This window comes from Oncorhynchus nerka, linkage group LG12, assembly GCF_034236695.1.
Source record: "Oncorhynchus nerka isolate Pitt River linkage group LG12, Oner_Uvic_2.0, whole genome shotgun sequence".
NCBI lineage: Eukaryota > Metazoa > Chordata > Actinopteri > Salmoniformes > Salmonidae > Oncorhynchus > Oncorhynchus nerka.
Window position 1 is genome coordinate 27,880,802 of NC_088407.1, and position 26,662 is coordinate 27,907,463.

General features: G+C 41.2%; 1 protein-coding gene across 1 annotated transcript in view; it reads right to left on the bottom strand.

Moving 5' to 3' along the window:
- Positions 1-17,693: 17,693 nt before the first annotated feature.
- LOC115138075 (phospholipid-transporting ATPase ABCA1-like) overlaps positions 17,694-26,662 on the bottom strand; it is a 225,346-nt gene continuing 216,377 nt past the window's right edge. The window contains exon 50 of the mRNA XM_029674482.2: positions 17,694-18,844. Coding sequence (XP_029530342.2) covers positions 18,704-18,844 — 141 coding nt within the window. The 3' untranslated portion in view covers positions 17,694-18,703. The remainder of the gene's footprint in view (positions 18,845-26,662) is intronic.

The following is a 26,662-nucleotide window of genomic DNA, read 5'->3' on the forward strand; positions in this document are numbered from 1 at the left end:
GTTGATCTGTGATAGTTCATCACGATGGTTCCAGGGTTCTCCTCTCCTCAGGCCATCCATCCTGTATGACTTTCCTCAGCTGTGCGAGTTGTGAGTCCTTTTCTGTTTCTGCTTGGATCTCCTTCAGTTTTGTGTCACTAACTGGTAAGTTGCTGTACACCGTGTGCACTTGCATGTCCATGCCGTCACTGAGGCTGCTGTCCTTATAGGTAAGAAACTTCCTGGAGAGTGTGTCTGCGACAGGGATGTCTTTGCCTGGACAGTGAGTGATTGTGAAGCTGTATTTTTGTAGTTGAAGGATCATTCTCTGTAGCCTTGGCCGACCTGCGGCTAGTGGTTTCCTCATAATTGACTCAAGGGGCTTGTGGTCGGATTCCACAATGACTTGTCGTCCATATGTGTACTGATGGTTTACATCCGAACAGAATGGCGTGGAGCTCCTTTTCGATTTGAACGTAGTTTATTTCACAGTCTGTGAGAGATTTGGAAGCGTAGCCAATGGGCTTTCCTTCTTGCAGTAGCACTGCACCTAGTCCATATTTTGACGCGTCCACTTGGAGTCTGAGCTCTTTGTCGGGGTCGTAGTAGGCAACGATTGGTCCTGGTTCTCTCGTGATCAAGTCTTTCACATTCTGGAAAGCAATGTCATGTTGCTTGTCCCAGAGAAACTCACTGGACTGCTTTAGCAGTTGACGCAGGGGTGCATTAGCATTGGAGAGGCTGGGTGTGAACTTGGCTAAGTAGTTGACCATGCCAAGTACTGTTTCCAGCTCTGCACGGTTCTTTGGTGGCTTAATTTCTTTTATGGTTGAGATCTAGCGCCGACTGTGCTCTTCTCGGGGTTGAGCTGGACTCCACTCTCGCGGGACCTTTGCAGCATTGCGCAGAGGTTTCGGTCGTGCTGCTCTTTGGTTCGACCATAGACAAGGATGTCGTCCACAATTGCCACAACTCCGTCGAGGCCTTCGTACACTTCGTTGATCTCACGCTGAAACTCGTCTTGGGCTGAGATAATCCCAAAAGGCAGGCGACGGGACCTGGAGCATCCAAACGGTGTGTTGAATGTTGTGAGCTTAGATGACTCTTCTGTGAGCTTGATAGCCCAGTAGCCTGATCTAGCGTCCATGACACTGAAGTAGTGTGCTCCCGCTAGCTTGTGTGCGATGCCATCTAGCGTCGGTAAAGGATAATGGGGGCGTATGATAGCCTTGTCCAAGTCTCTTGGGTCGAGACATACTCGGAGCTTGCCTGTGCGTGGTTTCTCCACCAGCACTAACGCATTTACCCAGTCAGTCGGTTCTGTAACCTTGGTGGCTATGTCAGATTGCTCCATGCTCCCCAACTCTTTCTTCAGACAGGCACAGAGAGCAAGGGGAATCTTTCTCGTTGGGTAGACCACAGGGGTTGCGTCTGGGTCAAGGTGCATGGTACATTCTCCTGGGAATAATCCTATTCCTGTAAAAACATCAGCACACTCCTCCAGTACATTGTCTGTCTCTAGTAGTATGTTGCGTAGTATGTTTTCAGTACCTTTGATTCAGCCTCTGTAAGTGTCCATGTGTTGTAAATTTCTCTCCCTTTTTCACCGATCCAGAGGAGCAAGTAGCAGCATTTTCCCTCTTCTCCTCTGTCCTTCAGAGGACCCGTGAAAATTAGCTTCACATGCTGTTTGTACTTACGCCATGCATCAGGTAAGTTTGTAGACTCCCAATCCATTCGAGGTGAAGGAACTCCAAATAAATCCATATTTTAAGACCTTTTACTCTGACACCATGTCTTGTTTTGCACACTTTGTGCAAAATAATAAAATGCAGTACTACAGGATATTTCTTAACGTAGCTCTTTATTAGCTAGCTATAACTGGCATGTTCACGTAATCGCCAACCAGGATCAAACTGACCATGACCTAACCATTTGGGTTAGCACAGTATGATATGGCGGTAAAATGCATCCAATTACAATTCAGTATGTTTACACATATGAATATTACAGCCACCGATCCATTTTTTTTTTTTTACAGCCACCGATCCAAGAACTGAACTAAATAGGGAGCTGATGAGACCAGGTGAGGAATGAACACAGGTGAAATCAATAAACACAAAGAAACAGGGCTACGTTCAAGAACACAAAGAAACAGGGCTACGTTCAAGAACACAAAGAAACAGGGCTACGTTCAAGAACACAAAGAAACAGGGCTACGTTCAAGAACACAAAGAAACAGGGCTACGTTCAAGAACACAAAGAAACAGGGCTACGTTCAAGAACACAAAGAAACAGGGCTACGTTCAAGAACACAAAGAAACAGGGCTACGTTCAAGAACACAAAGAAACAGGGCTACGTTCAAGAACACAAAGAAACAGGGCTACGTTCAAGAACACAAAGAAACAGGGCTACATTCAAGAACACAAAGAAACAGGGCTACGTTCAAGAACACAAAGAAACAGGGCTACGTTCAAGAACACAAAGAAACAGGGCTACGTTCAAGAACACAAAGAAACAGGGCTACGTTCAAGAACACAAAGAAACAGGGCTACGTTCAAGAACACAAAGAAACAGGGCTACATTCAAGAACACAAAGAAAAAGAACACAAGGTTGACTAAGAAAATAAAAGCAGAACCTTACAAGTCTATAATAAATTATATTCACTGGTTTGAGTAAAATACATTGAATTTTTTAAAATATATATATACACACACACACACACACACACACACACAATTACATATATAAATTGTTATAATAATACCAGTGCGAATAAAATAAAGAATAGTTGTAAACAAATCAATAAGAATGGAATAAGATTGCACAAAAAATTAAGTACAATGCTATCTGCACCCCCTTGTATGTATCTCTCTCACACACACACGCACAGTTCCTATACACATCTAAACTACTGTATTTAAACTAGAGCAGGACAGGAGCAGGTGATGCCCGTACCCTCTGACAAATGACCCCCATGTTTGTTTCTCTTTTCTTTGCTCTGCTTGGCCTGTTTTTGCCATTCCCTGCACTACATAAAACACCTGCTGGAGACCCTGTTTGTTCATAAACTTTCTGAAGTGAAAAAAATACCATATATAGTTTGGCTTGTTTAATCTTGCACACAGTCACAGTGAAAAGCTGAATTGCAGTAGACTGACAATTAAATGAAAAAGGGGATAGATGGAAAAGTGGAAAATAGTTAGATGGAAAAGACGGAGAGTGATGGGGTCGAGTCAGCTTCAGATGATAGGAAAAGTAGTTGAGGCTAGTCAGAAAGACATATGTCTTGATCTATTAACATCCTATCATTAGTGACTCCAACTCTAACAAATGCCAACACACGTTGTTTTTGTTAATTGCAAGAGCCTCTAATAGTTTTGCATTGGTGGCTAAATGCTAATTGCAATGTATGAGCCATTCAAACAGAGTCACTATGCACAAAGAACATAAGTGAAGCCTTTTTTCCGGTGACCAAAATAGACCATAGATTAAAATTGCCTCTTTTTAGAGACGAGCTGCTCTCCCCATGCACTTCATCCGTTCGCTGCCCTTTGGCATTGAGTATTGGCATCACGGTGCGCTTGGATGAGCCTGCTGGAAGGGGTATAGAGAGCAAACGACAGTGGGGCAGCACCATAGCACAGTGTGCCCGCGGAGCTCAGAGAGGGACCCCAAATGTGCCCTTTCCCTGAGGCCCTTAAGCCCTGCCAATCGATTCGAGTGGTCTTCCACTGGCAGTGGGCACACAGGGGCACTCGGAAGTGCTTACCCCATCAACAAACACACACACCAAATGTACGCATACACACACAAGGCTCACTCTGCAGCAGCTTTTCACCATCCACCAATACATGTATATGCACAGACATACAGATTCACAACTAATGTCCCAATGAGTACTACAGAAGGACAGTACATGAGTCTGAGGTTCAAATAGTATTTGTTTATTTCAATACTTCAGCTCCACTTGATTGAGCTTGTCTGACAATAAAACCAATGGAATAGCCCCAAAAGTTAAAACACCACCCCTCTGGCACTCCAGACAGGCTCAATGGAACAGTATTTTAAATAAAAGTACTATTTGAACCCAGGTCTGCCAAGTAGAATGAATTGTATGCTTTATTTGTCTAGGGCTGAACATGCTTTGCATTTCATAGATAGATGTATATTGTTAGTCTCATAGCATATGGTTTGTTTCCCTACTTCACAGTTAAGAGTTCCACCACAAGCTATTAGAGAGAGAGAGAGACAGAGAGAAAGAAAGAGAGAATGGTCTGTTACTGTGGGAGACCGACACACTCACCAGGAGGTCCATTTGCATGGGCTGTAATTTGATTCTTGGTTGCCAAGACCACGAGGCGTGCCGAGAGGTGCGAGCGGCGCTAACGACAGCCGTGTCTGCAAGCCTCCAAAGTATCCTCCAGAGTTCTGCTAAATGCCAAAAGGCCACATTAGCATTTTAAAAAGCGACATAAAAAAACATGACTTTCCCCTCACTGAGTAGCCACTGATAAAGGATAATTTATCTGGAACAGTGTTTCATGCAAAACAATAAAGCACAAAATAAAAAATGACACGGTCGTAACAAGGGGGAGATTAACTTTATGGAAATGAGCGCCATTGTTGCAGAGAAGCCTTTTTTTTTACATAAGTGAATTGAAATGATAAAATCAAGCTAACAAATATACAAAAAATATAACTTTTCACTTAATTTAAGCAGAAATCCGCAGGTCGTGGGCGACCCCATGCGCCCCGCTTCTTGTGTAATGTTTTCACTTTGAACTAAAACAAGCCCTGCCTTGGGCTGGCCTTCTGGGATAGGTGTGTCTTGGCATTAATCCCGCCCACTCGAATGACCCTGCTGCCCTGGAGCTGGCAAGGAAGTGAAAGTCACTTCCAACCTTATGTTACAGCCACCAGAAAAACAAACAGGGCAGACGAAGCCAACAAGCATCATTCTCAGTTCTTGGATCTAAATCAACTCATCCCCAAAAGAGAAAAAGAAGCAACCGAAAAGACTGCTCATGACCAATCCAGAAACCGGATAAATATCGGAATACATTTTGGAAGAGTGAAGCTGAAATGAACGCCGTTCTCATGGACTGGTAACATTAGGTAAGTGTTTGGTTGTGTTTTTAGCCTAATAACTACATTCACTGCTAATAGTGTGTTCAATTCTAGAGAACATGGCTACTTAGCTAGCTAACATTTTCTGTATTCAGACTATTTTGTACTGAAAGGAATCTAAAGATAGCATCATGTAGCTACACTGCACAAATTCCACAAAATGCCCAGTGCCTTTATTTCAACTAGCTAACGTTAGCTAGCTAAAGCTTGATATGCAGATTGTTGTTCAAATAGTTTGCTTCATTTGTAGATGACAATTTATTTGACCTTTATTTAACTAGGCACGTCAGTTAAAGAACAAATTCTTATTTTCAATGACGGCCTAGGAACAGTGGGGCAGAACGACAGATTTGTACCTTGTCAGCTCGGGGGTTTGAACTTGCAACCTTCCGGTTACTAGTCCAACACTAGCCACTAGGCTACCCTGCCGCCCCAATGGTAGCTAGCTAGGTGGTTGACAATTTTTGGCCCAGGACCACCTCAAGAAATGTAATCTAGCTATGCAATTCAGTACATTAACATCACACAAACATGTATTTCTCAGGGAGATACTGGTGGACACTGATTTAGAGGGAACCTGAGGCTGTACAAGTTGTGGTTGCGCAAACCAACACTGAAAGAGAGAGAATGTTATGCTTTGTGTTTCAATTATTTTGTTGGTAATTGGCCAAAAGATACTGAACAAATACAAACGCAACATGTAAAGTGTTGGTCCCATGTTTCATGAGCAGAAATAAAATATCCCCCAAATTTTCCATACGCACAAAAGGTTTCTCAAATGTTTTGCATAAATTTGTTTACGTCCCTGTTAGTGAACATTTCTTCTTTGTCAAGATAATCCATCCACGTGACAGGTGTGGCATATCAAGAAGCTGATTATCACAGGTGCACCTTGTTCTGTGGACAATAAAAGGCCACTCTAAAATGTACAGTTTTGTCACACGTGCAATTGGCATGCTGACTGCAGGAATGTACACAAGACCTGTTGCCACATACCTGAATGTTAATTTCTCTACCATAAGCCACCTCCAATGTCATTTTAGAGCATTTGGCAGTACGTCCAACCAGCCTCACAACTGCAGACCACGTGTAAGCCAGCCCAGGACCTCTGCATCTGACTTCTTCACCTGAGGGATTGTCTGAGACCAGCCACCAAACAAGCTGATGAAACTGAGGAGTAATTTCTGTCTGTAATAAAGCCCTTTTGTGGGGAAAAACTGATTCTGATTGGCAGGGCCTGCCTCCAGCGGTGGGTGGGCATATGCCTTCCCAGTCATGTGAAATCCATAGATTAGGGATTAATGAATTTATTTCAAATGACTGATTTCATTATAGGAACTGTAACTGTAACTGTAACTGTTGAATGTTGCATTCATATTTTTGTTCAGTATAGTTATACTACCGGTCAAAGTTTTAGAACACCTACTCATTGAAGGGTTTTAATTTATTTTTACTATTTTCAACATTGTAGAAATACATCAAAACTATGAAATAATGTAACCAAAAAAGTGTTAAACAAATGAAAATATATTTTATATTTGAGATTCTTTAAATAGCCACTCTTGGAATTCTCTCAACCAGCTTCACCTGGAATGCTTTTCCAACAGTCTTGAATGAATTCCCACATATGTTAAGCACTTGCTGGCTACTTTTCCTTCACTCTGCGGTCTGACTCATCCCAAACCATCTCAATTTGGTTAATGTCGGGGGATTGTGAAGGCCAGGTCATCTGACGCAGCACTCCATCACTCTCCTTCTTGGTCAAATAGCCCTTACAGAGCCTGGGCTATTGGGTCATTGTCCTGTTGAAAAACAAATGATAGTCCCACTAAGCCCAAACCAGATGGGATGGTGTATCACTGCAGAATGCTATATTAGCCATGCTGGTTAAGTGTGCCTTGAATTCCAAATAAATCACAGGCAGTGTCACCAGAAAAGCACACCCACAACATAACACCACCTCCTCCATGCTTTACGGTGGGAAATAAACATGCATAGATCATCCGTTCTCAGAATGACACTGCGGTTGGAACCAAAAATCTCCAATTTGGTTCTCCAAATTTCCAACGGTCTAATGTCCATTGCTTGTGTTTCTTGACCCAAGCAAGTCTCTTCTTACTATTGGTGTCCTTTAGTAATGGTTTCTTTGCAGCAATTCGAACATGAAGGCCTGATTCACACAGTCTCCTCTGAACAGTTGATGTTGAGAAGTGTTACTTGAACTCCGAAGCATTTATTTGGGCTGCGATTTCTGAGGCTGGTAACTCCAATGAACTTATCCTCTGCAGCAGAAGTAACTCTGGGTCTTCCTTTCCTGTGGTGGTCCTCTTGAGAGGCAGTTTCATCATAGCGCTTGATGGTTTTTGCGACTGCACTTTTCTGTATTGACTGATCATGTCTTAAAGTAATGATGGACTGTCTTTTCTCTTTTCTTATTGGAGCTGTTCTCGCCATAATGTGGACTTGGTCTTTTACCAAATAGGGCTATCTTCTGTATACCCCACGTACCTTGTCACAAACCAGCACAGGTGTAATACATAATGACTAACAAGGTGACACCAATCGATGCGTTTCACGTGCTAATGTGCTTATGTCTAACCTCAAAATATAAATGAAAAAAAACAAAGCCTCTAACACCTTCCCCCTTAAGACAACAAATATATCCTATAAATTTGTTTTTCAAAACTAACAGAAAATAACTGCCATCTCACAACATGATGAACTTAAATGTGTCGCTTTCTCCAATATGAACATGCTGTCTACTGGCTGTCAACAATTAAATGCCAGACAGAACAGTCAGCTTTTTAGTAACTTTTTTGGCAAAAACCAATATATATATTTTTTTATATATTGTTGGACTGTGGGCCATCAAGTCATAGGATGGTACATTAGAATGACAAATGTTACTGTACACTGGTTACAGCACAACACCACATCCTATGTATGTAAAGGACTGTTGTGACACTGACTTATTTGATGGTAATGTCCCCCCCATTTAGCTGTTGTCAACAGAAGATTGATGGTTGAATTCATAAACAGTGCATATGTTCTCACTTTAATTTACTCATAGTCCATGCATATTCTGTTATCAAAGTTGATTTGATTTTGTTTATACAGAATACAGTGTGGTGTATACGGGAATATTACATTGCATTGTACCGTGTACTATTGAAGTAACAAATTGTTTGGGCTACTTGCTGCATGTCAATGTAAATAGTCCGGGTGGCCATTTTGATGAATTGTTCAGCAGTCTTACGAACACACTAAGGTGAGCAGGCTAAATATGCAACCCAACACTTACCTAATGTTTCTAGTCCATGAGAAGGGTGGCCATTTCCGGCTTCACTCTTCTACCTTTTCAAAATGGATTTTTAATTTTCTCTCCTTTTTCTCTTTTTGGGTCAAGTTGATTCAAGAGCTGAGAATGGTGCTTGTTGTCTTCGTCTTCTCTGTTTGTTTCAGGCAGCTGTAACATAAGGTTGCAAGTGACTTTCACCTCCTCTCCAGCTCTGGGGCAGCATGATCATTCAAGTAGGTGGGATTAGCGCAAAGATACACCCTATCCCAGAAGGCCAGCTCAGGGCTCAATTCCCTTGTTTTCAATTCCCTTGTTTTCGAATACCCTACACATAGGGTCACCCACAAGCTGCGGATTCTTGCTTTAATGAGCTCTGCATAGGACAAAGGACTCAGTTACTTTTCTTGAGCAATATAAGTAATGTTCAATAATATGTCTGTCTTGGAACACTGCACTAGTCTAGGAACAACTGTTGTCCTGTCACTATTGTCTTCATCATTGTTGCTTGAGGTTGATGCTATTTTGGTCTGATGCTAAATATAATTACTATACTCTACAGTAGCAGAAGTACAAGCCTGAAGGTCAGCCATTTGTTTCCTTATGTTTTTTCCCTGGTGCAGTGAATATTGCTGGTAAACATGCATTTCCTGCGATTTTTTTTTTTTGCAGACTGCACTTATCTGCGAGTGTGCTGATACTGGTGCTTTCCTCAACCCCACTCGCAGATTGTCAGGAAGGACTCAAATCGGGCTTAAAGAGTGCCTGCTTTGTGTTCTGCAGAGAGGACGGCCAAACCTCATTTGATTAGAGGATGAAAAATATACATGTGGAGAATTTTAGGGAGCTCTTTGCTCCTGGGGCTTAGCAGCTGGCCTCATTATGAGCTCTTCACGAGGAGCCCAAGGACCAAAGGGAGAGCACAGTAGTCCTTCATGTACGGGTCCCAAATCACTCAACCAAAAAGGAAGCATGGGTGAATCATCAAGCTTTGCAGATCAGTATACTGACGCAGGCTGATGTGTGAGGTGCATTAATAGGTCCCTTTCCCATTCTTTATATTCTGGCTCGGGGGGCAACAAAGAGTATAACAGTTAACAACCCCATAGGGTTGTGCCTTCTACAGGGGCTTGGGTATTATGTCAACCACTCATTGTGCAACCCTCCACGTGAATATACCAGAGGCGAACGCATTTGTTTTTCAACAGCAGCCAGCAGCAGTCGCCTCTTTCTCCTTCTCAGCTAGGGTTATCACAAGTGCCAATGGGTGCAGTTTCTAACATCTGCTATGGGAAACAAGCCCGGGCCCTATTGCCGGAACAATGCAGCCCCGTCAAAGTGAATCATGAGAGGGTTGTCTCCGTGGCGTTGCCTCCGTCGGGCCGAGGAGGTGACGTGCCCGAGGGCAAGGCAAAGCCCCAACAGACTCAGCGGCTTTCTCATCTGCCGTGTTGGCATGCGCCCTCTGACAGGTTTGGCGAGACCCTTCATGGTGTCAAATCAATACCGAGAGAGGAGTGGCACACCTGGCCACCAAACAGATTGGAAAGCACCGGGAGGCGGGAGAAAAGAGACGCAGTCAGACAAGAGAGAGCCTTGAACTCTCCTTCAATTTCTCTTTCCCCTCCCCATTCATTCTCTCATTTCTCCCTATCAACCTTGTTGGCAAACTCCACGCTCCTCTTTTACTCCACATTCCCCATTAGATGTTGTCGTTTTTTGAAGTGGGGAGCGGCGTCGGCGTCAACCGCTCGTTATTTTGCTTCTATTGTCAGCGAGATATGTTGGTGCTCTTTCGAGAGAAGTAGCTTTTTAGACCGAATTACATACAAGGTCACAAGCGCTGTTGAGACTTCAAGGATCACTTTAATGGGTGAAACGCCAGAAATGAGACAAACGGAATGTATAAAATAAGAGATTCTTGGGAAGATATAAGATGATTCAAGATAGATGTACAGAAAGAAATGCTGTATATTATAAATAGTAACCCAACTGTGTCTCCATCCCCGTTAATCCTTTCAGATCTCACACGGTACTAACACTCCTCTGACTCACACATCGTAGAATCTGGGTGTATTTTTAGATGCGTTTATAGATTGTTTTGCACATAGTTTAAACTTTGAACTGCAAGATGTAATTTCCATACAAATAAATTCACAGGAAATACATATTGGATATCATCATGTCCCAGATCCGTACCTTTCACACTTCAAATGAGCCTCAAGCTAATTAAGTGACTAGCTTCAAAAGTATGAATAAATTAACTATCTAATCATCTGCAGTAGCATCTCATCTGTGTCTCTCTTGTTGGGTGTCGGTTCTCATCAGAGAAATATTTGAATTAATATTAAATATTGGAGCTCATGCACACCACTGAGAAGGAATTGAAAATATTGTCAGGAAAATACAAGTAATTGGTAGGAACGAGTCACATTTACTTTAAAGAAGTGTCATTATGTCTCCATTAGAATGTAAATGGATATGTTTATTTGATTTGGTTTGTATCTTTTTCTTACAGATTACCAATAATAAACAGGTGATTCTGTCTCTGGTTTGCTTTTTTGGTCAATTGCATCTTTGATGAAAAAAGATACATGAAGCAAAGTATTATTGTATGCATCGAACCTGAATTGAATATCTGCCACACTTAATTTAATTGCCCCTTTAGCATATACCTTTTCTCTATAGGGTATCCTCAGCAAGAAGTGAAAATTGGAGGACAGTAATAAAAACAAATCCATAAATAATTGAAATAGCAGTGGCTGTATAATATATATATTTTGCTCATATTTGTATTAAAAAAGCCATGTAGACACTAATACATTCTCTTATTCGCTGAGATCTTCTGTGAGGTTGTGTGAATAATGAAGTTAGGACCTTGGTCAAAAACGCTTTTCAATCAGACAAACAAACAACTCCTGAGTGCGAGTCTTATGAGACAGACAAGCACTCAGATAATTCATGTTTAATTGAACTCGGGATCATTAAAGAGAGAACTAATTCAAAGAAAAGCCTAGGAAATCAACAACGAAGTGTAAATATACATGGCAGATAGTCGTACAAGATAAATGAGGTGTAAGTAAGCCTATCCTCTGGCAGACATACGTTGATAACATTCCCTTTCTATCAATATTCAAATAATTCCCTCTTCACCGTTCTCATTAAAGTTATGATAATCATTTCTGAAATGTTCAGAAAAGACAATTATCTTTTATATGAGTTGGGAAAGTGCAAAGGAGAGGTGAAGTAATGAATATCGGAGAGTGACTGCTAAGGTGACAAAGCGTGCAAAAGGATTAAAATGTACATACTCGGTGCCCGGCCACGTCACACCATGAACGTGGACCCGTAGAGGACACAGACATCCTTCAGTAAAGCAGCATGGTTACTTCGGAAGCAGGCAAGGCCACGAGCACGCCAGAAGCTGCCCGACGATGAAACATGTCCTCCCTGCTGGAGATTCTACGTGAACTCGAATCAAACGGAAAAACACGCCCGCTTGGTGAGTCGAAGCCCTTATCAGGCCACAGTTGGCTGTTTCCCCACCTGACTTAAACAGGGACGCAGGTTTTTTATTAAAGCCTGAAAGGGATTCGGCAGAACTTGGAACAGTCACGCCCCCCCCCCCCCCCCCCAAAATCAGCTTTACCTTGTCATCATAGGTATATCGTTCTCCATCTCTCCACTGTGACAGAGACACCAGGGGTTTATGATTAAGATGGGCTCATGTCTAAGCAGATTGAAGAGAGGAAAGAACATCCGATCTCACTGCTGGAGCTCAGCATTAGCTTCCCAGGGGTCATAAACCACATGGCTAAGATACATACATACAATTTCTCATTAACAGTGAATGTGGTATGTGCAAGGTGTTAAAGATGAAGAAATGACAGTGCTCCAGCCAGGGAACAAATCAGATTATGTGGACTAATACAGGAGCTGTAAAGACATTATTTTACCTTGATGGGATAAAGTATTAGGAATGAGTCGCAGATGTTGTGCTGAGGCCCTGTACACACTCAGGTTGCAAAATTGATGTAAAACGCATTTGACATAATAGTTGTGATATAAACTCAGTTGTATCAAATATGTTGTCTGCACATAATATTTTATGTAGCCATTGTGTGGTGTCTCCACAACCATTGTGTAATTATTTTTGTGGTGAAAAACAGTTGTATCACAACTGTTCTACCAAACATGTTGTACAACTTGTGTGTATACGGGGCCTCAGTGTGTAAAAAAGATGTAATGTAATGTAAAAGTGTGGAGATCTATTGTTGGCTAACTAACAAACTCGACATTTCTATTGCCTGCATGTGTTTGAACATGTCCTCAGAACTGAGCTATACCCTCAGCTGCAACAACATCCTAACTATTAATCAAGAAAAAAGGAGGAGCAGGCTTAAGAGAGAACATATCATACTGTACTTAAGACGCACTTCAGAAGTTCTGCTCCCAGGCAGGTTGCCAAAGGCACACCGTTCTAATGAGCACAGAACGAGCGAAGGTCGGCAAACACAACAACAAAGGCAGAAAACATTTGTCAGTGAAAAATATTTCAATTTTAAACGGCATATTGTCTGTTGGATTATTGAAGTGAATTTTTTAATTCATTTTATTTTACTTGGCAAGTCAGTTAAGAAAAAAATCTTATTTTCAATGACAGTGGGTTAACTGCCTTGTTCAGGGGCAGAACGACAGATTTTTGCCTTGTCAGCTCGGGGATTCGATCTTGCAACCTTTCAGTAACTTGTCCAACGTTCTAACCTCTAGGCTACCTGCCGCCCCAATTGCATACTAATGTAGCAGAAGATAGCCCAGTGGTTAGAGAGGTGGACCTGGAATCATAGAAACAGAGATGGATTAAGGGTTGAGATAAACCAGAAGACACATTTCTATTTGCTAAAGCAATCATTTTCTACCTCTGTCTACAGGTAATGGAGGTACATATCCTGGACCCACCTATAATCCCTTCACCTGGCTCTATAAAGTGGTCCATTGTCCAGAATACACCTAGTAAGAAGTTAACAAACACTTAGGTTGGAGTCATTAAAACTAGTTTTTCAACCACTACACAAATTTCTTGTTAATAACCTCTTAGGGCTAGGGGCCAGTGTTCGGAAGTTCGGATATTTGGACGTGCCCAAAGTAAACTGCCTGTTACTCAGGCCCAGAAGCTAGGACATGCATGGTTGTATTTGAACACTTTGAAGTACCTAAAACTGTTAAAATAATGTCTGTGAGTATAACAGAACTGACATGGCAGACGAAAGCCCGTGGAAAATCCATCCGGAATTCTTCTTTTTTGGAGCTCCCAGGCCATTCCTATGTTGGCCTATTGAATTTACAACCAAATAGCGCCCAGATTGCAGTACCTATGGCTTCCACTGGTTGTCAACAGTCTTTAAACAAGGTTTCAATCTTGTTTTTTGAAAAATGAACAAGTAGTTGTAGTTTATCCAAGGTGTTCCTCATTAGGACTGAAGTCTTGTGGCGCGTGAGAATGAGGCCGCGCTCTTTGTTATTTATCTCCGGTATTGAACATACTACATTCCGTCTTAAATTTGATCATTTATTTACGTATTAGGCTAGCTGAGGATTGATTAAAAATGTTGTTTGACTTGTTTGGATGAAGTTTACTTTTAACTTTTTGGATTCCTTTGTCTGCATGTTGAATGATTTGAACGGTTGGATTACTGAATCAAACGCGGCAACTAAACAGACTTTTTTGGGATATAAAGGACTTTATCGAACAAAATAACCATTTGTTGTGTAGCTGGGACCCTTGGGATTGCAAACAGAGGAAGATCTTCAAAGGTAAGTCGCTATTTGTGATTTTTGTGACGCCTGTGCTGGTTTGAAAAATATGTGTATGCGGGGCGCTGTCCTCAGACAATCAAATGCTATGCGTTTGCCGTAAAGCCTATCGTAAATCGGACAAAGTGGTTCGAATATCAAAATTCTTAGCTAAAGAATGATGTATGACACTTGTATTTTCACGAATGTTTAATATTACGATTTTTGAATTTTGCGCTCCGCAATTTCACCAGATGTTGTCGTAGTGGAACGCTAGTGGGACACCTAGCCGTAAGAGGATTTAACAAACTATAGTTTTGGCAAGTCGGTTAGGACATCTCCTTTGTGCATGACACAAGTATTTTCTCCAACAATTGTTTACAGACAGATTATTTCACTTATTCACTGTATCACAATTCCAGTGGGTCAAAAGTTTACATACACTAAGTTGACTGCCTTTAAAAAGCTTGGAAAATTCCAGAAAATGATGTCATGGCTTTAGAAGCTTCTGATAGGTTAATTGACATGAGTCAATTGGAGGTTTGGATGAATTTCAAGGCCTACCTTCAAACTCAGTGCCTCTTTGCTTGACATCATGGGAAAATCAAAAGAAATCAGCCAAGACTGCAGAAAATAATTGTAGACCTCCATAAATCTGGTTCATCCTTGGGAGCAATTTCCAAACGCCTGAAGGTACCACGTTCATCTGTACAAACAATAGTATGCAAGTATAAACACCATGGGACCACGCAGCCGTCATAACGCTCAGGAAGGGGATGCGTTCTGTTTCCTAGAGATGAACGTACTTTGGTGTGAAAAGTGCAAATCAATCCCAGAACAACAACAAAGGACCTTGTGAAGATGCTGGAGGAAATGGGTACAAAATTATCTATATTCACAGTAAAACGAGTCCTATATCGACATAACCTGAAAGGCCGCTCCGCAAGGAAGCACTGCTCCAAAACCACCATAAAAAGCCAGACTACGGTTTGCAACTGCACATGGGGACAAATATTGTTATTTTTGGAGAAATGTCCTCTGGTCTGATGAAACAAATATAGAATTGTTTGGCCATAATGGCCATCGTTATGTGTAGAGGAAAAAGGGGGAAGCTTGCGAGCTGAAGAACACCATTCCAACCGTGAAGCACAGGGGGTGGCAGTATCATGTTGTGGGGGTGCTTTGCTGCAGGAGGGACTGGTGCACTTTACAAAATAGATGGCATCATGAGCAAGGACAATTATATGGATATATTGAAGCAACATCTCAAGACATCCGTCAGGAAGTTAATGCTTGGTCGCAAATGGGTCTTCCAAATGGACAATGACCCCAAGCATACTTCCAATGTTGTGGCAAAATAGCTTAAGGAAAACAAAGTCAAAGTTTTGGAGTGGCCATCACAAAGCTCTCGCCTCAATCCTATAGAAAATGTGTGGGCAGAATTGAAAAAGTGTGTGCGAGCAAGGAGGCCTACAAACCTGACTCAATTACACCAGCTCTGTCAGGAGGAATAGGCCAAAATTCTTATTGTGGGAAACTTGTGGAAGGTTACCTGAAATGTTTTACCCAAGAGGCAATCCTACCAAATACTACGGGGAATGCGATGAAAGAAATAAAAGCTGAAATAAATCTTTCTCTCTATTACTATTCTGACATTTCACATTCTTAAAATAAAGTGGTGATCCAACCTGACCTAAGACAGGGAATTTTTACTAGGATTAAATGTCAGGAGTTTAAATGTATTTGGCTAAGGTGTATGTAAACTTCCGACATCAATCGTATGTAGTATTATATACTGATAACATGATTGCATGCAGTAGTTTGTAAACACCACATTTCATACATGGTACACAGCTAACATTAAATTCTCAATTACATTGTGAGGACAAATGTCGTCTTTATATTAATGACGACTCTGAATATGTCCCTGACCGTTATTTCATTCAGATTGTTGCTTGGCTTAGTTTATCGATCATGACACAAACTGTTCCAGGTAAGTGAATTGCACAAAATGTAGCATGCAAACAATGGATTAAACCAACCATGTGGGTTTTGATGGGATTAGACAGTTGATCTAATCTTGTGAGATATTTATGAGTGTTATTCTTCAAGAACCCATAGGTATGTATCATTCATTGAAATGATCAAAGACAGCTGTAATTATCACAGATTTGGCATTTAATAAGCAAACCTCCACAGAGTTTATCTACTGACAACGTACACCCTGATACTACCAAGCATGTGCTTCTTCCTTCCTAGGTGCAGTCGTTTCTGCATTGGTATCTACCCGGGTGTTGTTGTGGGCTAGGAGATGGCATGGCAGATACCTCCTGTAGGTGAAGAAAGGTAGAAGCTTCTGGAGGACTGCAGTCATCCACTTCCTTATCTGAGCCCCAGGACTAAAGGTCAAAGGGTGACAGACACACAGACAAAACCAGGGAGACCATGCAAACCAGCCTGGTCTCATAGACTAACATGATAAACGTAAATCCGCAACACTCAAATGATGATATGTTACATAAGACAAAAGGTTACTTAAGGCAAAATCTAAAGTAGGGTGGTTGGTCGGGCGCATAATGTGAAAGTCAAAGTTTGCGTGTTCGAATCTCATTACGGACAACTTTAGAAATGTAGCTACTTTGTAACCACTTAGCATGTTAGCTAACCCTTCCCCTAACCTAGCTAAAGTTAGCCATTGGAATTCATAACATGATACATTTGCAAATTCGTAACATTGTATGAATTGGAACTAATAACGTATCATATGACATGGATATCCACAAATGTATACATATCACACTAGCATACTAATTGGAGAGTTCCAGATGTACTTTTACTATGTTATGTCGACCCGAGTCCAGGCTGTGCAAAAAGGCAAAGACGGGTAGCAGGGAATCATAGATGAGTTCATGGGCAACACATGAACACTGAGTGAGACTACATTGATAAAGATAGGTAGTTTCAGGGGAGAAGAGTGCTGATATCTCATAACTGTCAAAATGGACATTGTTTATTCATGGTTTTCATAGTTTACGTGCACATTGAGAAAGAAAAATGTAGTGTTTTGATGCTCTTTTGACACATCTAAATGCTGTTAATAAAACGTAATAAAAAGTATTTTGAGGGAACTTGGTGTTTGAATAAAAAAATATTTAAAAAAGGTTAGCAGGGGGAAGATAAAAAAAGCGTGTCTGTTTATTATAGTAAACTACTTTCCACTTGGCTGTAAACAAGTAACTCACCATCGAACCATTTGCACAGTTCTTTGTCAAAGCTGAAATGCTGCACTTGTGAGTTACACAACAAAGATAGATTTAAAAAGAGAGTTAAACAAAGAATAAAATAAGGGTGCACTTATTCAAGCAGCTGAGTCAAAAGTTAAAAGTGGCTGCCACATATCTCTCAAGTGGCTAAAGGTGACTCTCAAACAAGGCCCAATGAATCCCGGAGGAAATAAAGCTGGAGATCTACAAATTCAACTTCTAGTCGCTTGCTAATTTGTGCTAATGTTTAATCATCTGTCCTGGAATAAAGCAATATTCAGTACAAATGGGATTCCTTATTCTTTGCAATGAACAAGATAGTAATACAGGAGACATTGAACGGCATACAAATTACATCGGGCTCTCAAAGTAAACCCTAGTTTACTTTGAACATACAGAGAATTTATTTGCATTAGAAAGTGCTAATTCCACTTGCAAGGTAATGTAGGCAAATTGACGAAGTGCTTGGTGTGGTTTCATCATTGTTAAAAAAGGACTACTCACACTCTCTCAATATAGCTGTAATATATGCGTGTCTATGTGTGTATTGTCAAAAATAAACCATTATTTTACTGGCAAAGTGTTTGGTGGTTTCACCGTTGTTAAAAACTACCGGCATTTTCTCCAAATATTATTATATTATACGCATATCTACCTGGGTTGTCAAATGGAAACAAATATTTATTCTTCACAAGTAGGGCCGCCATACTCATTTTGGAATGAAGGAGAGGATAACATGTAAATATCTGCTCCTGGAAGATCCATAGGGATCTGTACCTACGTAGTGCACTGTAAAAGGAATAGGGTACCATTTGGGAAGCATTCACTGTTTTATCAGTAGTGAAACAATTGCAACAACAATCGTAAGAGAATGTCGAGGGGCAACATAATAGAATCAATGTGTTGACCTTTGAGGAAGAGGTGTTTCCTAGCCATATCATTTGGCAAACAGGACAGGGTCTGACGAAAATCTGTGTTTCATAATCAAGCAATTCCCGAAAATAACAGTATCTAATCTAAACATTGATGACCTCGCACTCCTCTGATGCAGGTAGACCGATCGCATTTTTATGCTAGGTGTTGAATTCCATTATATGTGTTGTTCACGTTTTAACATTTGAATAATAACATAGCAAAATGTCCTTATGGCAGATGGCACAAGTAAAACATACAAAAGCTATCTACATGCTTTGACTGGAGATAAACAGTGCTTGTGATTGAGTGATGGAATCTGAAGTGACTCAGACGCTCTCTGGTACAGTTGAGTCGGTTGAGATCCGAGTTTCCATTGGCATTTCGTCGGACACGTCCACATTGTTGTCATAAGCTTGCAGGGCCTGATTGTCCTCCTCCTGTTGGTACCTCGCAAAGTTGACAAAGACCTGAGGATGAAGACATGGTGGTAAGAGTAGCTGTAGATAGAACGTCCTTGCATGTAAAACACACACACACATCTGTTCATATGAATGGGCTTCAAATTTGTTTAAAGATTGTTTTGTCTTCAGAATTATTTCAACATTAAACCGAAAGTCAATCAGCATATTCGATCTGCTTCTTCTAATGACATTTAACCAAAACATGTTTCTATGATGCATGCTTAAATATCTTACACTTCACTGTGAAACAAGACAGAACGTATCCTGTTAATTATTACCCCCCCCCCCCCCCCACACACACAATAATTTCTTTATTCACGGTGAAAAGGAGCCGGACATCATTAGTCTGCTTTATGGGGTGAGGAAACAACAGTAAAAGCTGGTCTTCATCAGGTAAAGTATTAACAAAGAAGGACATGACATAAGACAAAAAGGCCTGTTAAGACCACCATATATATTAAGATATGACGTGACTATATGTACTATAATAGGGAATGTGGAAGGCCAGACTATAACAACGGATCAACCTGACTAATATTATACCATGCTATCTGAGCCACTTACACAGGGACGGTTTCTGCAGTGAAACCACCGTTTACAGGGGAAGTGATTTTATTTGTATTTTTTATCTCCACCAAGTCCATTAGGCACTGCCTATGAAGTATATATTCCTCAACAGTTACAGCCAATAAAATAATGCCACACAATATGTATATGGTCCCCTTCGAGGCATAGAACAAGTGCTCTTCCATTTCCTTTCGGCAGCAAAGACAAAATGATAAAAAATGTCAAAAAACTCCCTTCCACTATCCCTCCTCAGCGCTTCCTCCTCTCCTCCACAGGCATCTTCTGAATCCCTGGTGGAATCAAATTCACTCTTCTAGCTTCAGCGTCAAAGTGAAAGCCCAGTACAACGCATTTGATGCAATAGTTGTGTTATAACTGGCTCTTATCAGCCTGCCATGTTTCATTTGAAAAGAAAGGGGAGGGTTCCACCGATTTCCCCGATCCGTTCTAGTGTCAGATAATGTCTGCCATCTTAATTTGAACTAGAAAATCTTCGGTGGAGACTCCAGAGAAAAGTCAGACGGGACGGTAAGTATGTTATACCTTTGATGGAGGAGGACCTTGAGTGTTAGATCCTGTTTCAAGAAACGTCCTGTTAAATTGGGGAGGACTTGCGCAGTGAAGAACTGTAGGGCTCGGCTCCTCGGGCTTTTGAAACTGACAGAAAGTTTAGCAAAAGGCTTCCTTACAAAAAATGTCTGACAAAAGGTTTTATTTTTCAGTTTCCATTCAATAACTTGACGGTTGTGACATCTTGTCAGGGAGAAAATTAGGTAGTTGAAAAACAACAATGCCTACTTCAACTCCGCCTATCAGGAGGATTATTTCACCCTTGACCCCAGATGCCATTGGTTGGATACAGTATGCTAAGAGGCTTAAGACATTGATGCCTTTGACCTTCAATATCAGAGTTTGACAGACAATACAATAACCAGACCACATAGTGCTACACTTCTTAAGTTGTCTACTGTATATTTGTCAAGGCTGGAGACAATGTTGCTTTTATGAACGCATTCGAAACAATAGACAGACCTGACATAGACCTGATCAAAATGTTGTCACCAATAACCCACATGGGAGCATACATATCCTGCATAGTTTTATCACGTGGTGCAGATATTTAATATCCTGCATCTGCTCAGACTTTATATGTGTGGAACTGTGCATGTGACATGTTCAAATACTAGCATTTCATACGGCACACACAGTAACAACACATCTCTTTCCCCACTATACTCGCTACAAACATGTTACTCTAATCACCTCTCACCTTCTAACCATTCGTTTATTATAACTTAGACCACACGCTCCGTTGGTCGTCACTGACATTTTGTTCATAAAAAGATGGGTGTGGGTATTAATTATGGCGAGGGGGCATTTGGGTGTTTATTACATGGCTGCCGACGCGTGGCAAGGAGAAGAAGGATGCAGAGGCGCTCAATTAACCTTTGCCGCTCGTCCCAGTCCGTGCCCAGCTATGTGCTAGCTTGTTCCGTTGTCTTTGAAATGATCTCTGTGGTGTGTGGTGGAAAATCACTTTTTTTCCCCAGGGATGTAAGGTACAGTAAAAATGGACGTGCCACTTCATTTTAGGTGTCAATCCGGGAACATAGAGGATGGTAATGTTATCACTGCATCAGTGCTTGTCCCCACTGTCAGACAAAAGGTAACCCTTTGTTTTCCATGAAGGTGAAGATAATGTCTAACACATACAGTTGAGGAATAGCACCCTCCTGCTCAAGTTAAATATTGTGTTTTCAATTTGTGAAAAAAACTCACGTTTCAGAGAACAATATTCACAACAAATTACAGTCTAGCGGTACAGTGAATCATGTACTTCATAAGTTCAGTGGCTTTTGGACAATGCCGTATCTGGATACCCTGCTTTGTAAGGAGCTAGGCTCCTGCTCCTATGACTCATTCCGGCTACTTACTTGATAATCAGCTGATACATACTTGATACCAAAATGGACAAATGTCAGGAAACAACACCATTGCATATTAGATGACACATACTGAGTATTGGGGAGCCTGGTATCTTGATATTTGTTGCTTACTACACAACAGTACACTCTAAATAGTATATAGAATGATTAGTACACAGTATGTTGTTTTAGTAAGTAGCAGGCAAGGCAGTTTTCGGACACGGCCAATGTCTTTCAATATAGGCATTAACGCCACAGCCTTGGGGCCGGATCAATATTAATTGTAGTGCGAGCCAGGTCTTACAGAACAATAGGTCAGGACTGTCATCAATAAATCACCAGCTGAAAGGTGACTGTCTGGTCTCAGTCCTCCATAGGTGTTGGTTTTTATCCCCTTTGTGTTTTAGTGCAGTGACCTTATACCCCCGCATGTGATTTATTTACTCTCTGTGATCTGGTAAATACAGTATGGTGTATTACAGAATGGCTGCATTGTTGGTTCTCTCTCTTTCCCTCTCTTTTTTTCCCCTGTCTCTTGTTTTCTCTCTCTCCCTCACTCACTCTCTTTCTTTCTTTCTCTGACTCTTTCTTTCACTCTCTTTCTTACACTCACTCCCATTCTTTCACTAACTCTCTTTCTTTCACTCACTCATTCTTTCTTTCACTCACTCTCTTTCACTCATTCAATCACTCACTCTCTTTCCTTCCTTTTTTTCATTCACTCTTTCTTTCTCTCACTCTGTCATTCTTTCCTTCACTCACTCGTTCATACTCTTTCACTCCTTCACTCACTCACTCACCTCTTTCTTTCACTCGCTCACTCTTTCTTTCACTCGCTCACTCTTTCTTTCACTCGCTCACTCTCTTACTCACTCTTTCTTTCGTTCACTCACTCTATTTCACTCACTCTTTCTTTCACTCTCTCATTCTTTCACTCTCTCACTCACACACTTTCTCTCCTTCACTCACACACTTTCTCTCCTTCACTCACACACTTTCTCTCCTTCACTCACTCTTTCTCTCACTCACTCACTCTTTCTTTCTTTCACTCACTCACTCTCTTACTCACTCTCTCACTCACTCTCTTTCTTTCGTTCACTCACTCTTTATTTCACTCACTCTTTCTCTCACTCACTCTTTCCTTCTTTCTTTCTTTTACCCACACTTTCACTCTCTCACTCACACTCTTTCTATCCTTTACTCTTTCACTCACTCTTTCTTTCACTCACTCTTTCTTTCACTCTCTCATTCCTTCACTCTCTCAATCACACACTCTTTCTTTCCTTACTCTTTCTTTCATTCACTCTTTCTCTCTCACTTTCTTTCTTTCTCTCTCTCTTTCACTCTCTCTCACTCACTCTTTCACTCTCTCTCACTCACTCTTTCACTCTCTCTCACTCACTCTTTCACTCTCTCTCACTCACTCTTTCTCTCACTCTTTCTTTCACCCACTCTTTCTTTCTTTATTTCACTCACTCTCACTTTCACTCACTCACTCTTTCTCTCACTCACTCTCCTTCACTCTTTCTTTCACTCACTCACTTTCTTTCACTCACTCTTTATTTCTCTCTCACTCTCTCACTCACTCTTTATTTCTTTCACTCACTCTTTCTTTTTTTCACTCCCTCTTTCACTCACTCACTCTCACTTTCACCTACTGTTTCTTTATTTCACTCACTCTTTCTTTCACTCACTCACTTTCTTTCACTCACTCTTTCTCTCACTCACTCTTTATTTCTTTCACTCCCTCTTTCACTCACGCACTCTCACTTTCACTCACTCTTTCTTTCACTCTCTCTCACTCACTCTCTCTCACTCACTCTCTTTCCTTCACTCTTTCTTTCACCCACTTTTTCTTTCTTTCACTCACTCTCTCACACTCATTATTTTTCTCACACTTTCTTTCTTTCGCTCACTCACTTTCACTCACTCACTCTCTTTCTTTCTTTCACTCACTCACTCACTCACTCACTCACTCACTCACTCACTCACTCACTCACTCACTCACTCACTCACTCACTCACTCACTCACTCACTCTTTCTTTATTTCACTCACTCTTTCTTTCACTCACTCTCTCATACATTATTTTCTGTCACTCTTTCTTTCACTCACTTTCTTTCACTCACTCACTTTCTTTCTCTCACTCTTTCTTTCTCTCACTCACATACCATAACTTTCCCTCACTCTTTCTCACTCTTTCTTTCAATCGCTCTCTTTCTTTCACTCACTTTCACTCACTCGTTCTTTCGCTCACTCGTTCTTTCGCTCACTCGTTCTTTCGCTCACTCGTTCTTTCGCTCACTCGTTCTTTCGTTCTTTCGCTCACTCGTTCTTTCGCTCACTCGTTCTTTCGCTCACTCTTTCTTTCACTCTCTCTCACTCACTCACTCTCTTTCCTTCACTCTTTCTTTCACTCACTTTTTCTTTCTTTCACTCACTCTCTCACACTCATTATTTTTCTCACACTTTCTTTCGCTCACTCACTTTCACTCACTCTCTCTTTCTTTCTTTCACTCACTCTCTTTCTTTCCTTCACTCCCTCTTTCACTCACTCACTCACTCACTCACTCACTCACTCACTCACTTTCACTCACTCTTTCTTTATTTCACTCACTCTTTCTTTCACTCACTCTCTCACACATTATTTTCTCTCACTCTTTCTTTCACTCACTTTCTTTCACTCACTCACTTTCTTTCTCTCACTCTTTCTTTCTCTCACTCTTTCTTTCACTCTCACTCACATACCATTTCTTTCCCTCACTCTTTCTCACTCTTTCTTTCAATCGCTCTCTTTCTTTCACTCACTTTCACTCACTCGTTCTTTCGCTCACTCATTCTTTCGCTCACTCGTTCTTTCGCTCACTCGTTCTTTCGCTCACTCGTTCTTTCGCTCACTCGTTCTTTCGCGTTCTTTCGCTCACTCGTTCTTTCGCTCACTCACTCTTTCTTTCCTTCACTCTCTTTCCCTCACTCACTCACTCTTTCTTTCACTCCCTCTTTCACTCACGCACTCTCACTTGCATTCACTCACTCTTTCTTTCACTCACTTTCACTCACTCCCTTTCTTTCACTCACTCTCACACTCATTCTTTTTCTCTCACTCTTTCACTCACTCACCCTCTTTCACTCACTCACTCTCACTTTCACTCACTCTTTCTTTCTTTATTTCACTCACTCTCACACATTCTTTTTCTCTCACTCTTTCTTTCACTCACTTTCTTTCGCTCACCCGTTCTTTCGCTCACTCTTTCTTTCGCTCACTCTTTCTTTCACTCACTCTCTTTCACTCACTCTCTCTCTCTTTCACTCACTCTCTTTCTTTCACTCACTCTCTTTCTTTCACTCACTCTTTCTTTCACTCACTCTTTCATTCACTCACTTTCACTCTCTCTCACTCACTCTTTCACTCACTCTCTTTCTTTCCTTCACTCACTCTTTCTTTCACTCTCTTTCTTTCCTTCACTCACTCACTCTCTTTAATTCACTCACTCTCTCTCTCTTTCTCTCACTCACTCACTCTTTCTCACTCACTCTTTATTTCTCTCACTCACTCTTTACTTCTTTCACTCACTCTTTCTTTTTTTTCACTCCCTCTTTCACTCACCTTCACCTACTGTTTCTTTATTTCACTCACTCTTTCTTTCACTCTTTCACTCACTCACTCACTCTTTCTTTCACGCACTCTTTCTTTCACGCACTCTTTCTTTCACGCACTCTCTCTTTCACTCACTCTTTCTTTCACTCTCTCTCACTCACTCTCTTTCCTTCACTCTTTCTTTCACTCACTTTTTCTTTCTTTCACTCACTCTCTCACACTCATTATTTTTCTCACACTTTCTTTCGCTCATTCACTTTCACTCACTCTCTCTTTCTTTCTTTCACTCACTCTCTTTCTTTCCTTCACTCCCTCTTTCACTCACTCACTCACTCACTCACTTTCACTCACTCTTTCTTTATTTCACTCACTCTTTCTTTCACTCACTCTCTCACACATTATTTTCTCTCACTCTTTCTTTCACTCACTTTCTTTCACTCACTCACTTTCTTTCTCTCACTCTTTCTTTCTCTCACTCTTTCTTTCACTCTCACTCACATACCATTTCTTTCCCTCACTCTTTCTCACTCTTTCTTTCAATCGCTCTCTTTCTTTCGCTCACTCATTCTTTCGCTCACTCATTCTTTCGCTCACTCATTCTTTCGCTCACTCATTCTTTCGCTCACTCATTCTTTCGCTCACTCATTCTTTCGCTCACTCGTTCTTTCGCTCACTCGTTCTTTCGCTCACTCGTTCTTTCGCTCACTCACTCTTTCTTTCCTTCACTCTCTTTCCCTCACTCACTCACTCTTTCTTTCACTCCCCCTTTCACTCACGCACTCTCACTTGCATTCACTCACTCTCTTTCTTTCACTCACTTTCACTCACTCCCTTTCTTTCACTCACTCTCACACTCATTCTTTTCCTCTCACTCTTTCACTCACTCACCCTCTTTCACTCACTCACTCTCACTTTCACTCACTCTTTCTTTCTTTATTTCACTCACTCTCACACTCATTCTTTTTCTCTAACTCTTTCTTTCACTCACTTTCTTTCGCTCACCCGTTCTTTCGCTCACTCTTTCTTTCACTCACTCTCTTTCACTCACTCTCTCTCTCTTTCACTCACTCTCTTTCACTCACTCTTTCATTCACTCACTCTTTCATTCACTCACTTTCACTCACTTTCACTCACTCTTTCACTCACTCTCTTTCTTTCCTTCACTCACTCTTTCTTTCACTCACTCTTTCTTTCACTCTCTTTCTTTCCTTCACTCACTCACTCTCTTTCTTTAATTCACTCACTCTCTCTTTCTCTCACTCACTCACTCTTTCTCACTCACTCTCTTTATTTCTTTCACTCACTCACTCTCACTCACTCATGCTTTCACTTACTCTCTCTCTCAATCACTCACTCACTCTTTCCTTCCTTCACTCTTTCACTCACTCTCTTTCTTTCCTTCACTCATTCTCTTTCTTTCCTTCACTCACTCTCTTTCTTTCCTTCACTCACTCTCTTTCGTTCCTTCACTCACTCTCTTTCGTTCCTTCACTCACTCACTCTTTCTTTAATTCACTCACTCACTCTTTCTCTCACTCACTCTTTCTCACTCACTCTCTTTATTTCTTTCACTCACTCACACTCTTTCACTCACTCATGCTTTCACTTACTCTCTCTCTCAATCACTCACTCTCTTTCCTTCCTTCCTTCACTCTTTCTTTCTTTCACTCACTCTTTCTTTCTTTCACTCACTCTCGTTCTCACTTACTCACTCACTCTTTCTTTCACTCGCTCTC